The 15,397-nt window shown below is 41.6% G+C and overlaps 1 protein-coding gene across 1 annotated transcript in view; it reads left to right on the forward strand.

Annotated features, from left to right (window-relative positions):
- Positions 1 to 15,397, forward strand: part of STXBP2 (syntaxin binding protein 2) — a 107,883-nt gene that overhangs the window by 75,116 nt on the left and 17,370 nt on the right. The window contains exons 6-11 of the mRNA XM_082257191.1: positions 1,174 to 1,277; positions 5,065 to 5,213; positions 8,497 to 8,581; positions 9,393 to 9,523; positions 12,832 to 12,939; positions 13,022 to 13,079. Of these exons, the coding sequence (XP_082113317.1) occupies positions 1,174 to 1,277; positions 5,065 to 5,213; positions 8,497 to 8,581; positions 9,393 to 9,523; positions 12,832 to 12,939; positions 13,022 to 13,079 (635 nt within the window). The remainder of the gene's footprint in view (positions 1 to 1,173; positions 1,278 to 5,064; positions 5,214 to 8,496; positions 8,582 to 9,392; positions 9,524 to 12,831; positions 12,940 to 13,021; positions 13,080 to 15,397) is intronic.

Consider the following 15,397-nt stretch of genomic DNA (forward strand, 5'->3'; position numbering starts at 1 on the left):
CAGACTTGAGCTCCTGAATGCATCCACACCTTCCTCCCCGGATGGGGGGGGGGTGGTCATGGTGGCGGTTCCCCTTCCGGGGAGGAAGGTGTGGATGCATTCAGGAGCTCAAGTCTGGTATCTACCTTGATGGGTCTTATATTCTGGACTCAAACTACAGTAATGATTTACTATCAGGGCTATTGATGACAATCAGGCCATCACCTTTCCCTGCTAGGTGATTACCTACTAACCACATGAGTCTCCTGTAAATCCACAACAATCCCCCTCGTTATCTACATAGGATGTTGAGGCAAGTGTCTCACCCTACAATAATATACAGAATATTCCAGTAACCGCTCCAGATGAAGCTTTGAAAAAGGCGAAACATGTTGAGCAATATCAAATGCACTAATACGAATGTTTTGAATACGACATCAGTTGACCCGGTTGGAGGGCATCTTGTGTCTTTGGGCATCCGTCAACAGGAATCTCCTGATGTCAAGTATTTGCTTAAACTGCAATATCAATTATATATTCTGTATGGAAATTGTTACCTCAACAACTGCTAATCGATTGTACACTGTTTTCTGGACCTCCTTACAGGTCTTTTTTATCTAGTATGTGTTTTTTTGTGTTTTCTGATTTTATCTGATCTTTCAAAAATAAAAATTCATTTTAATGATACAATGTGCCCTAAAATCCTTGTTTCCCAATCCTTCCTTTTTGAATAATAATTGAGGATGTGGCACCGCCTGTATACAGTATATATGCTCAGATTGCTGCTATCTGAAGGCATATTTCTTCACTAATTCAGAGAAATATAAAAGCTGAAATGCCTGTAAAAGCAGCTTTTTTTTTTTTTTTTTTTTTTTTTTGAGCTGCAGTGTGAATGAGCCCTTATACTTCATAAAATCTTCATCCTGTCCACCTGAGACGGAAAGACATCTTTGTGTCAGATGTCTCGCTAGACTTAAAGGACTGTGAGGGACAAGTGAAAAAGGAAAATCATTTTTTCTTAATGCAGTCTGGTGCATTTTGGGTATAGCTTTTTTTTTTTTTAAATGCATTCCACACAAAGCAAGAAATGTCTTGACTATACAGCAGTATTAGAAAAGTTTGGTCTCCAATTATTTAAAGCTAAATAATGTTTACAGTGCATATAGAATTTAACAATGTGTTTGTCTTTCACAGCCTGCCCTGAGTCATTGTTTAATGAGCTGGGTAAATCGAGGGTCCCTAAAGTGATTAAAACATTAAAGGAAATAAACTTGGCCTTCCTGCCTTATGAGTCCCAGGTAAGCTATTTTTTATTTTGTGCTTTTCATCAACTCTTTTTCACCAATATATCATATCATAATCTAGTCCAGCCTTTCTCAACCGGTGTGCCCCGGCACACTAGTGTGCCGCCAGAGGTCCTCAGGTGTGCCGCAGGATCATGGAAGAGAAGGGCTGTCAGATGAGCCCGATCTCCCGATCCTCTGCTGTACATCGGAACTGTGAGGAAGCTCCGTCAGCCTCAGCAAAGTGAAAGTAAAGGGAGGGGGGGAGTGTGTTGTGCTCTCTGCTTCCCCCTACAGTGCAGTACCCGGCCTCTGTGAGGAAAGGTATTGTAATAGAACTTTTAAAGTTTGTATGTGTGTATGTATGTGTACTCGTGTGTGTGTCTGTTTGCACATGTGTGTGTGCATGTATACATGTGTTTGTATTTGTACATGTGTTTGTGTGTGAGTTTGTACATGTGTTTGCGTGTGTGAGTTTGTACATGTGTTTGTATGTGTGTGCTCATGTATACATGTGTGTGCATTTGTATGTGTGTGTGTTTGTACATGGGTTTGTGTGTGTATGTGTGCATGTATACATGTGTATGCATGTGTGTTTGTACATTTTTTTGAATGTGTGTGTTACTTTTAATCCTGACCCCCCATTCCTGTACTATCAGAACTGCTTTTTAGGGGCTTGTTTCTGATAGCAGCAAGGGCTGCTGCTCCATTGAAAATCAATTCTTGCTTAGATCACTATTCAGAGGCATTTGGCAGGCGGTAAGGAGGCAATATGTTGCTTCTCACCACCTATTTTAAGCCCGGAAATGCAGCACCGCCACACTGCAACCATGCACACAGTGGCAGGGTGGTTGCAGTGCAGCCTCATTCACCCTGGGTATAGCTGCAGCCACCACATGTGTACATCCCCAGGTACTGCCTCTGCAGCTAAAGGGGGAGCAGCTGAGGGTAGTAAAGACAGCTCAACCATGTGGTTTTACTGCCCCTCCAACCTGACATGTGAACAAGCCCTGTGTGGATGTGTGCTGCGTGTAGGGCTTCAATGGGCTTCCCTACCAGCAGAAATGCAGGGAAAGAGGTCCATGGCCCTTTTTTTTAAACTTGTGCCGCACCCAAAGCACCCCAAAGTATGGGGTGGCATTAAGAATTAATGGCACCCCTAAAGAGCAGAGCATTTGTCTGTGTGTCAGGAACGAGTACGATTCTGCACGTGTTCTGCGATACACAGTAACGTGAATCAAACCTTGGGCAGGGGTGCCTCAAGACTGAAAATTCTTTTCAAGGGCGCCCCGACTGAAAAAAGGTTGAGAAACACTGATCTAGTCTACCTATTGCTGACTGTACAGTAAAACTGATCATGGACAGGCAGACGTACCAGGAAAAACTAGCAGTGAGCATAAGAACCCACTACAATCTTCTATCTGACTCGTATAGTGTGTTAAACTGCTTTGGCATTTAATTCATTCTTAAACGGTAAAGTGGACTTTTTTATATAACACAGAGAAAAGTGCAGTGCTCTTATCCAAATTAAATCCGTTAATCCTTAAGTGCAAATGTGCATATACTGTAAAATCGAATGTGCGGAAAAAATCTGATACAGACACGTCGTGACATCAGCTGTGCAGGCTCCTGATGACGTGCATGCGCACTAAACGTTTAGGAAGGAGCTTACAAAATCTCTTTTCTGTCACTTGTCAGTGTCAAACAGTGTGATTACTGTTTTTTTTTTTTTTTTTTTTTTTTTGTTTATATCTCTTGTGACACCTGATGAAGCATGCACAGCTGCTTTCAGCCCCGGTTGTTACCTATGGATTTGTTACTGCAATTGTGACCTACTATACAGTATTAAGAAAAATTTAACTTGAAAGTGTGTGTACAGTATGTGTGTGTGTGTGTGTGTGTGTGTGTGTGTGTGTGTGTGTGTGTGTGTATATATATATGTGTATATATATATATATATATATATATATATATATATATATATATATATATATATATATTGCTCCTTTTCTAGCTTATGGTTATGGTAACTGAAGTAATACACCGTATGGTCAAACCTGTTTGATTGACTTAGATAAATACAGTATATTATATTTTTGCCTACTTGTCAGCCTGTAATTAAAAAAAAAAAAGCATAATTTTTATTGAAACCGTGTAAAAATTAAAGTTTTGCATGCTCTTACAAATATGTAGACATTATTTAGGTAGACGGATTAGTCATGTAAATAAAGTTAAAGCCCAACCTTTTGTAATCTGAAAGGGTTAACTGCTTGTTTATTGTAGGGTAGATTAACAGTACTTTTACCCGATCCTCCACTTCCCCAGCAGGCAGTGATAATCAATGCTTCAGCAGTGGACTCTCACTTATGGTCATTACGTCCAGTACAGAGCTATGGACCATGCATTGGTCTTAATGTCAGGACCTTAGAACACTAGATCAAGGGGGAGGAGACACTGTGGGGACCAGTCTAGCAGCCTGGAGGATTGGATAAGTAAATCTTTGTTGCCCCCTAGACCTAAACAAGCAGTTAAAGTGGTACTAACTGTTTAAATTACATTATCCCTTCTCTTTCTGTATGTAAATAATGGCACTGTAATTGTTTTAATAAAAACATTTAAGTACCGGTTTCTCCTAATCAATATACAGCTGTCACATGACCCAGCTCTTTCTCAGCCTGTCTGTAAGGAAACAGTGGCAGAAGGAGTTTCTGTTCCTCTGCTGCTGGTCACATGTGCAAAATAAATTAAAAAAACTGTGGGAATACAGAATAAAAATAATTAATAAACTGTTTTAAATCGTCATACAAATATATATCTGCAAACAAATCTTTATTATCTTTTGGCATTAACATGGTGTGGGTGGATTTCTGCCAGTCCCTGGCTGTCTCACGCCCCTCCAGCGTGTCTTCAAACAAGAGGGAAGTGAAGTCTCCATCAATCTACATGTAATAGCCTGCCTTCATTGTGTTTAAGCTTGTTAGTGGGCATGGTGGAGGAGGGAGAGAGTGGGCTTTAATTTACTTGTGTACACACCCACACGTGTGACTCTATAGTCACATGGGCTGCTCAGATGTGATAGGGAGGAAATGCTCAGCATAGAAATACACTGAAAACTGAGCGTGTGCATCAGCTGCCACCACTGCTCTGCACAAATCCCTAACTGCAGTGGAGACGTGGACAGGAGGGGGAGACGGCAAACAGCAAGATTAACCATGTTTTTTGCACAATACCGAAAACTAATCTTATAGTAACTGTGCGAGTATGAACAGCATGTGATACACCATTTATTGAGAAAAGAATTTTCACATTACACATTCTTATATTGCTACATTTGACTCTGGGATCTAGACTTTAATGATCCCTGGACCTTCGTCCATGAAATGTTGTTGTATATGTATTTCCTAGATAAACCCAAAAACCCTATATTTAGATCTGGCGTTGACCAGCAGCAAATATATAAAAAAGGCTTATGGTTCTGAACTCGACTTCATCTTTTGGTTTACCAGAACAGGTCTGAGCACACACTTATTAGACACTGAATACCTGGATCAGTTAGAATCGTGAAAGACGATAGGATACCGCAGGTTACGGCACTTCACACTTCAAACTAGGAAAGGAGCAAAGAGTAGAGCTGAAGTAAAGAACCAATAGCAACCAATTAGAATCTATAATTAATATGAATAATGAATTTTAATTGGTTTCTATAGATTTCTGTACTTTGCACCTTGCACTTTGCTGTGTTTATTAAACAAAATGGTATTTGTTTTTTAACTTTACCTTCTACCATTTCCTGCTTCTTTAGGTCTACTGCTTAGATGCAAAGGATTCCTTTCACACTCTCTTTAGCAAAATGGAGAAGGAAGTTCGGGAGAGGTGCCTGGAGACCCTGGCAGAACAGATCGCCACCTTATGTGAAACCCTGAAGGAGTACCCATCAGTCAGATACCGCAAGTAAGCACCCACAACTCTGTTTTGGGTTGAGGGAATTCACGGTTAAATTGAAATTGCTTATATGAAGAGGTCACCACAAAAGACATGAGGCCCCCCCCCCCCCTAATTGGCAGATTAAAAGGCTTAAAGTGAAGTGAGGGTATATTTTAGACTTCTATCAGGTTTATTTTTCTGTCAGAAGCCAGTTGAGGAGATTTCCTATCACTTCCTGTTCCAAAGACGCAACAGGAATTAAGAGGAAATTTTTTCAAAGTGAGGGCAAATCCCCTTTCTATTTCGTTTATTGGTAGACACAGCTCCTGCTATTCATTACTATTGGGTTATATTGCCCCCTACAGGAGTAGGACACTTGGCAGAAAAGAATTCTGGTTACACCCATGGGCAGTCCTAGGGGGGATAATCCCTCTCTCTGCTATAGCCACTCAGTTTTTTCTGCCTAGTCAGGAGTAAGGACCTATTTCTTTGCTGGGATCTTTGTTCCTGGCAAACATTTTTTAGATGGAAAACATTTTTTTCTCCTGGATTTTTTCCTGTGAGATCTACAATCAACTGCCGGACCGGGCGATGGGCTGGATAATCTAGATCCTGTGGTCACCCCAGTCTGGCCAGCGAGCGCACGCAGACATCAGCTCTGCGCTAGGTCGGCCACGACATAGCCCAACTGGATGGGGGCTGGTCTGCGAGTTAAACACCTCGCGAGGTTGCATACGACCGGATCTCAGCGCGTTGTCCCTGATATGGTGGCTTTGTTCTCCGGTGCATCGGCTGGGAATTTTTTTCCTCCCTTTGTATTGGACAGTGGTCACCACGGATGCCAGCCTATTCAGCTAGGGAGGCGTCCTAGGAAAGCATTCGTCTCAGGGTATCTGGACACTGGAAGAATCCAGATTCCCAAGCAATGTCTTGGAACTCTGAGCGATCAGATTTTGTCTGGATCATTGGACGGACCGCCTTCAGGGTTGTCAAGGGCACATTCAATTGGATAATGCCACGGTCATGGCTTATGTCAATCACCAAGGGGGCACAAGAAGTGTTCTGGCGGCTCTGGAGGTAGCCGGCATTCTACGGTGGGCAGAACGGTTAGTTCCAACCCTCTCTCTGCTGTACACATTCCCAGGGTGGAAAATTGGCCGGCAGGCTTTGGCCCACGGGGAGTGGTCCCTGCATCCGGAGGGGTTTTCATCAGCTGTGTTTCTGGTGGGGCACCCCCCCCAAGGTGGATCTGTTGCCGTCTTGGCTCAACAGAAAGGTGCAGAGGTTTGTGGCTTGGTCAAGGGATCCTCTGACAGACGCCACAGACGCGCTGGTGGCCCCGTGATGTCAGTTTCGTCTGATTTATGCCTTCCCTCCTCTCAAGCTTTTGCCAATGCCAAGACTTCTACGCAGGATTGAGTCAGAAAGAATTCCGATCATCATCTTAGTGGCTCCGAACTGGCCTCGCCGGGCTTGGGCTGCCGATCTGGTGCGGCTTGTCACCGACGTTCCTTGGCAGCTTCATCCTCAGGGCGGATCTGCTGTCCCAAGGACCGATCTGCTAACCTGCTTTAGAGTTGCTTGCTTTGACGGCTTGACTGTTGAACGCCAGGTGCTAAAGGATAGGGATTCATCTGAGTCGGTGACACTGTTCAAAGCTAGGAAATCTACCTCCTAGGAAGATCTACCATCGTACATGGAAGTATTTTGCGTGGTGAGTCTCTTCCTCGCTCCTTCTGTTGAGCAGAAATTGGCCTTAAATACCATGTGTTGGCATCTGCAGATGCTTCTTTTGGCTGGAAGGTTTTGGAGGCTGCTGTTTAAGAGGACCTGATCCTCTTTTGAGGGTGTGGTTTTTTTTTTTTTTTTTCAGGTGGGCTACATTTGTTTTGGTTGAGCTCATGTTGCCTGGTTGGCTAATGTTTAGTCTTGGAATTTTTTTTGTTGTTCCCACCCCTCTTGTTTAACACTGCTTTGGGACGCTCCAATGGTTATGAATATCAGGAGCTGTGTCTGTCAATAAATGAAAGCGAAAATGGGATTTTTGAGTTACCTTAAAATCAATTTCTCTGATGTTCAGTGATGGACACAGCACCCTGTGTAGAGGGAGTTATAATTCTTATACTGTGGAGTTACAATTCTCGTGACACTGCTTGTAACAAAACGGAGTGGCTGTAGCAGAGAGAGGGAGTATAATCCCCCCTGGGACTGCCTATGGGTGCAGCCAGAATTCTTTTCTGCCTAGTGTCCTACTCCTGTAGGGGGCAGTATAACCCAATGGTTATGAATTTTCAGGAGCTGTGTCTGTCAATGAACATCAGTGAAATGGATTTTACGGTAAGTAAAAAATCCCATTTTTCCACAGTTGTCAGCAGAACCAATGTTTTCTGTTGGAGGATTTCCCCTCTTCTCCTGTACCAGGCACAATAGCACAGGAACAAGGTAAAGATACAATTCTTATTGGTACTAAGAAGAAGAAAATGATGCAGAACAAGCAGATAGAACTCGAAACAGTCTATTAATATTTTTTTCAGTGAGTAGTTATGTTCTAGAGCTATATACAGCAATATACTTATCCTAAAAAAAAAAAAAGGATATAATTTAAAATCGTAAGGACTCTTTTACACAGACGTTACGCATTTCCGCAAATCATCCTATTTTTTTGCGGATGATTTACGGACATAATGTATGTCAATGGCATTGCGGGTGTCACTTGTTTGTGCATTAAAAGAGATCATTTTGAACTTTAAAACTGTGGTTTAGTGCTGTCATTCATTTGTTTAGTCCTCCACCCAGGGTGATGTGAGATGCCTAACCATAGCCATTGAGCTTCAACTACCAGATGCATTTAAAAGATATTAGACTGTAATGCCTTTTATCAAGCACCTTATATCCAACCCATGTGAAAATGCTTATTGGTCTGTCCAGGGGGAGAAAAGAGACGTGAGAGCAGAAGAATATGAATCCCAGAGATCAGCTTTAAATTGCTTACTACTTTCATTCTTTGATATGCCATCTGTCCTAGTGAAATGACTCAGGAGATGAGTCCTACTCCCTTCCATCTTCTATCTTCTTTCTGTTTTTGTGATGTGTCCTACAAGTATAAGTGGAAATCTCCAACACACAAGGAGATATAGCGGTCATCTGTCGGAGTAGTGAAAATATTGTTCCTCTACATATATCACTCACGATTTCCCTGCTCTAATGATCTTGGGTTCCCTAGTCTTTTGTGGAATTACCCCTACATCAAGTTATATAATGGGGTTCTGTGTTTGTACAGCTGTAGAAGTAATCTTTTTATCTATGGCAGTGGCTACGGAGACAACTCCATCCTCGCTCACATGGTGCAGGACCGACTGAACGCATTCAAAGCTGATAACCCAAGCATGGGAGAGGTGAGAAGTTGCTAGAAGTACTGTAGCAGTTCTGACGATGGCTAAGGGCTGCTTATCTGTCACTATTCTATAGCTAGACTTAAAAAGGAACTCTACTAATAAAAACATTTTTAGTGTAGCAGGTAAAATTAGAAACAGTCTAAAAAGTAGAAAAGTTTTGCAATTGTGACAACTCTGCACATTTGGCAACCAATCGCTTTGTATCCTGATAATCTTGCTCTTGATGGTAAAAATGGTATAGGAAACAGAATGGGGAGGCTGTATAAAGATAGGCTGTGATATGCAGTATCATTTTCCTTTTAAGAACTTTCCATTTCTGTGAATTAGTAGGGGTTCAGGAATGGGAAGTGGAACCTTTTTTATAGTGGCATTATCCAGAAAGGGAACAATGTGTAACTTTGCTATGTTTTTAGTGGGGTTCCTCTTTAAACAAGTTATTAATGAATAATTGTGTCATAAAATGTTTTCTTCTTCCTGCATGTTTGCTTTTATCCATGCTGTTCGTCTTATTCCTGTTCTGCTGCATTATCTGCCACTGGAGCTGCTTTAGCATTTCTCTAGTGTGTCTAGGTATCCATCTATAGTGATCTGTCTTCTCTGTGGTGAATACCAAGCATACATCGGAGATGAATTTGGAAAGCAGTGTGTCAGTGTCAGATACCCACTAAGCTTAGGAATACTAAACATAAAGATTTCAGATGGCTTGAGAAAACGTGTTGGAGGATTCTGATAATGAGACTTTGCTGTGCTTCACATCCTTCCCAAATGCTTTTTCCTTCCCTGTGTTCTCACCTGCTTCTCTCCACCCCAGGGCCCAGACAAGTCCCGCTCCCAGCTCCTCATTGTGGATCGTGGATATGACCCTGTGTCTCCCCTCCTGCATGAACTTACCTTTCAGGCCATGGCTCATGACCTGCTAGACATCAAGCAAGACATATACCAGTAGGTTTTCATCCCCCTTATGCTATGCAGACCTATAGCACAGCAAGGGTGGGTGAATCATATGAATATGCAAATTTAATTTTTTAAACTGTTATGAAGTAATCTGGTCCAAGAAAAATGTTCTTTAAAGTGTATTTAAACCCTAACAATGAACTTCTCTTATTTGGTCTTTATTTTACTCTGTTAAATATACTATTTGTTATATATGTGTAATAAATTGAAAAAATACCTGTGGATCCTGCCAGAAATTCAGGCAAAAGATGCTGCACTCTTATCAGTTATTTACTTCCCACTTATCTCTGAGGCCTGCAGAGCACCTCCCCTGTTTGTTATGGAGAAGAGAGAGGGATGATTGTAGTTGTAAGGTGACAAAAATACAGTAAACGTTGTCACCCTAGAACAGTTATCGTGTTACTGACCAAATCATCAAGTAAAAATAAAGGGAAAAGAAAGCATATGGCAGCTTACCGCTCCTTAGATGTGCTAGCTACAATCAATTCTATTTTTGGTTTTTGGTTAAGACACACTTTAACTCTGTTAAGCTGTTTGTTTGGAGTTGCCCATTAAGCTCCTTATTTGCCTGGTTTGGCCCTACACACATGTTGTATAGAGAAAGCAGATAAACCTCCCAGAGTGTGTGTGTGTGTGTGTGTGTGTGTGTGTGTGTGTGTGTGTGTGTGTGTAAATTAGGCGGCTGTTTGATCAGATATGTCACTCACTAGAGCGGTTTCTTGCTCATACAGTACAGGACACAGGAAGATTTAAAGATGACTGGGCTATAGTTTTGGACACTGGCAGAGAAACTGCAAGGATCCTTATAAAACCACTCCCTTTCTTAACAGGCCTCAGTACTTTGATAGTGTCATTAGGTTTTGGACGTCTCCTTACTACTGAGTGGGGATTTTATTAGCTATATTTTCTGGTTTCTATGATCAAATTTCTCTCGCTGTGTTCCAGCCACAGCAGCATCCTCTGCAGGTTCTGGATTGTTGTCCCACAGCGAGAGCTTTTGGGGCCAATCTGGACCCATCCAGAGAAGACACGGGGCTGGCCTGTAAAGTCCCCTTGGGCACCGGATCCTGTGTTAGGCACCCACCTTGTCACATAGGTGCAGCATGTAGGGTTAGAATTGTGGTGCTGTGTTGTAGGTCCAGGACACGGGTGATCTGCACTAGTGTGTGAAGCCAGTTGTGTGAAAGGTTAAATCCCATTGTTGCCCTTTTGGCTGTCAATGGGTGTCGTTCCCCGCCCCCCCCCCCCCCCCCCAAAACGTTCTGATTGTCCTGTCTGGCATTCCACGGTCTTCATTCTTTAGGCGCAACGAAGGACATCCTGTATGGCAACTGAAAAAGTTTATGCTCCCCAAAATGGTTTGTTCAAAAATACCCTATAATGGACGTGTTTCACCAAAAATAGGTTGTCCCCATGGTTGATTCAGCTACTGCCTGTATTATCAGGTCTCTGACACTTCTGGGGAGAAAGATCTGGCAATCAGGGACTCTTCAAAAAGAAACTTGAAGTTGTTTTCAAAGTCTCTGCAAAACAGCCAGAGATTGATTCCTTGGTAGTGTGTCAGAATGTTGCAATATGGACAAAGCGAAACCAGGATCCTTTTCTGCAAACTGTAAGGTCTGTCAGTGTTTGGAAATCCTGCCAGTTGCTCTGGAGTTTTTCCTAGAAAGTCACAGTCGGTAAGAGTTCCCTGTTGCCTACTAAACGCAAGACTAAAGCCCCGTACACACGATCTGATTATCGAACGATCTGTCGTCCGTTTTTTGTGGCATGCTAGTCTGATGTGGAAAGTGAAGAGGTTATTTTCATACGAATTTTCCCGTACGACAGAATTCGACTTCAGAAGTGATGTCATGTGTTGGATTGTTTTGTATGTGTTCTTTCGTCTCTGAGCATGCCTAGTCTTGCTCTTAAGATTTCTTTCTGTCAAACTGTACTAATGAGATGAAAATCGGACTTTGTGTTGACGGACGATAAAAATGTTATAGCCTGCACATCAGGATTTTTTCGGCCGAAAAGTCTGAGTCGGCTGTTGAAAGCACCATACTAACAATCCGAAAATCAGCAGATCGGTCGTCGGATGAAATTTCTCTTCAGATTTGCTTATCGTGAGTACGGGCCTTAAGACTCAGGCCTAAACTTCTACTTCTACTGTGGGAGAGAAGTTACTTCAAATTATTCATGATTCTGAAGTCAAACTGCAATTTTTTTTCCACCTTGGACTTCAAGGGCCTAAACAAATATCTGACAATCTGAAAATTCCGCATGGAGTCGGCCAGGTTGATCATCACCTACCTTCAACAGGAGGGCCTCCTAGTTTCTCTGGACATACCCTTTATCGCATTGGTATAAAGGTCATGGCTCTAGTTCTTGCCCTACTTTGTTCCCAGGGTATCCATATTTGGGGGGGTACCTGAACAATCTGCTACCTTGGGTCTATTAGTGGACTACTCAGCTGCTGCAAGCCTTTGGTTAGATTCTCAACCTCAAGGTCTGCATTAAATTACCCACTTGGAGTACCTGAGCCTTCTCCTGGACACGTCCCTGGCTTGTGTATATCTTCTACTAGTGAAAATCCTGTCCGTAAAATCTCAACTGTGGTCCTATCATCAACCCTTGGTTCTTCTTTGCATGAGGGTTTGGGGTCTTATGGTGGCTTCCTTTTGAGGCAATGCTGTTTGCCCAGATTCACTCCAGGCCATTGCAACACCTATCCTTTCCACGCGGGACAAGCAAACATGTTCTCTGGATGACCCAAGCACCTCCCGACGGAGACCCGACACTGGCTTAGTAGATATCCACTCTGGATAGTGGTCAAGATGGATGCCAGCCTTTCTGGCTGGGAAGGTATATTCAATGTGGTGATGGTCCAGAGAACTTAGTTGGCAAGGGAATCCTTACTTCCTATAAACCTCCTGGAGCTCAGGACTATTTGCATCTCCCTTCAGAACTGGACGAGCTGCCTTTAGGGACTGCCAACGAGGGTTTTGCTGATCCTAGTTCCCTGAATTGACCCAAAATGCAAGCTCTCAATCAAACTATCAAATCATGAAATGGGAACACCATGGCAACTGTAGATTAAATAGAGGCTAAGATTGCAGCTTCCTTTGCAGGGTTTAGTTCCGCTTTAATACCTTGGTTTTATATAAATTTAATTAGCCATATTTTGTGCCCTTCCCCGCACTTTGATATAGCACAGATATTACTTTTTTAAAGACCACCCAATGCTGATTTTTCAGTTATGACTAGATTCTGGTTGTTGGTTTCTGATCCATAATTTCTTGTTTTTCCTCCAGCTATGAGACTACGGGCATTGGAGATTCCCGGGAAAAGCAGGTCCTTCTGGATGAAGATGATGACCTGTGGGTGGAGCTCCGTCACATGCACATTGCGGATGTGTCCAAGTAGGCAGCTCTTTGTCCTCAGTTATTGTATGTACCATGTTTTCTCCAGTCCTCTTTTGAGCGTGTGTCCTCTCTATTGCAGGAAAGTCACAGAGCTGCTGAGGTCTTTCTGTGAGAGTAAAAGAATGACAACCGACAAGGTAGGTTTTCTGTATCCTGTAGTATGTAGCGCCCATGCTGAATTTTCCATAGATTCCAATGGAAAATGAAACAAGGCATGTGACATCATTGTTTGGCTTGCAGCCAAGCAAGATAAATAACACGATGATTGGGTTGCCAGGAATCTTCAGTTTTGTTGAGGGGGAAAAAACACAATCCTCTCTGGGTGATCTATATACATTGCAAGGATTTTAACAAACTTTGTACCAGAGTCCTACCTGTTTCTGTTCTTAATAAAAAGCCATATGTTCTACTATATCCTTAGAAGTCTGGTTTCTGAATGGGAGTGTCTGTTTTCAATCTGATCAGCTGATGCACTCTTGCAATTTTCTAATGAGGAAAGTTGCATTGTCTGTCTCCCTTCGGAAGTAATAAACCCTTAGGGAGTATCTCACCAACCATATAATTCCTATTGCATGGGGTGCCTAAAATGGTACTTATATCTTAGTGTACACCTACTGTGCACAGAAGGACTCCAGGTAGCCACATTGCATTGAATTTTACAGACCATTACAGCGGCTGACAATTGAAAAAGAACAGTACAGTATAATGTTAAAATACAATATGGCTTGTGTAGCAATTTTATTTACTACATTATATTATATTTTATTTTATTTTTTTCAAAGAACTGGACTGACCCTTTAAATAAATTTACTCAGACAAAAGTAGTGAATGTGATTTTTTTTTTTTTTTTCTTTCTTTTTTTTTTTTACCAAACGATCACTCTTGGTAAATCAATCACTCCCATTTAAAATACATGCACCTGAAAGCTTCACCTTCAGTGAAATATATGCTGTATATCTGATTCACTGGTTTAAATATGCCCTATAGAGTAGCCCAGTATTTGTATCTATTTTCTTTTATACAGGTTTGTAACACTTAAATTGCAAAACGCCACACAATGTGTCACCTGTTATAGCCACTGTTAATAATGGGTATGCAACCTGATTTTCAGACCCCCAAATATGGGCCTGCAATTCATGGATTAATTAAAGAGCAGCTCCAGAGTGTATGAATAAAATCATTCTGTGGTTTGCTAATCTATCTGTGGTACAGTCTAAAGCCTAGTACACACAATGAGATTATAGGATGATATATTTTGCATGCTAGTCTCCATATCGTAAAGGAAGAGGTTACTAAAGTACAAAAATTCAACATAATAATAAATGTAAAAAAATTCAACATAATAAAAAAATCAGCAACATAAACAATAAAAATTCGGAAGTGATGTATTGTATTTTTGGACAAAAACGGTACTGATTAAACGAAAATTATACGATCTGGTATCGTATGCGAAAAATTTTTGTTTGTCCCTTCAGATAATTTAGAATGAAAGCTGTGTACTATGCCTCTCCCCTTGCTGGCATTGCTTCTGACAACATCTTCTGGCTTTTTGAGCTGGAGCTGTAAGCCAAAACCCTATTCAACAGATTGCACAATCCATTTTTTTTTTTTTTTCCTTCGAACATTTTTTATTGATGACTTTAAAAGGAAGCAGACCAATAAATACACAAAACAGTACTGCAGAAAAAATTTTGGCCGTTCTCTTCCTTCCACATTTAGGTTCTTTAATTTTAACACTTTCTAGGGAGGTCTCCGAGTTGGAGAAAATTTCAGCATATGCAGATGAAATGCTCTTTTCCATTACCTCTCTGGATGTGTCAATCCCTAACCTTATGGCCAAATTTGAAGTCTATGGTGAACTCTCTAACCTAAAAATTAACTTTCAGGAATCTGAAGCCCTTGATATCTCCATTCCTCCTGCCCAATTCCAGAGAATTCAATCGAATTTTAAATTCAAATGGGGATCCAATTCCATTCGGTACCTGGGCACCATTATCCCTAGAAACCTCCTCGAAACAGACTTTTTAAATTTTACTGTTTTTCCTGAAAATAAATTCAGTCCTTACTCAGTAAATGGACCCCACAAGGAGGTTCAGGAGATGCAATATAATCATTTTGTCTATTCTGCCCAAACTCTTGTACCTCATGAACTCTTTATCAATCTATATTTCCCTGGGCTTATTTTGATTGCTCACTTCCATTGTCTGGAAATTTGTCTGGGCTGGAAAGAACCCCACAATTAAACTGTTTTTTTTTTTTTTTTTAAACGAGCCCTAAAACCTTTGGTGGAATTTTCTTACCAGATTTCTCAACATACCTACTAGTTTGTCATCTTGTCAGGATGGTAGACTGGCACAGACACGAACTTTGTAAGGGCTGGGTTACCTTAGAAAACGTGATTGTTAAACTTCCTTTTAAAAACTTATCCTGGTGTCATAACCCAATGCCACATTAC

This window comes from Pelophylax lessonae (assembly GCF_965119305.1).
Source record: "Pelophylax lessonae genome assembly, chromosome: 4".
NCBI lineage: Eukaryota > Metazoa > Chordata > Amphibia > Anura > Ranidae > Pelophylax > Pelophylax lessonae.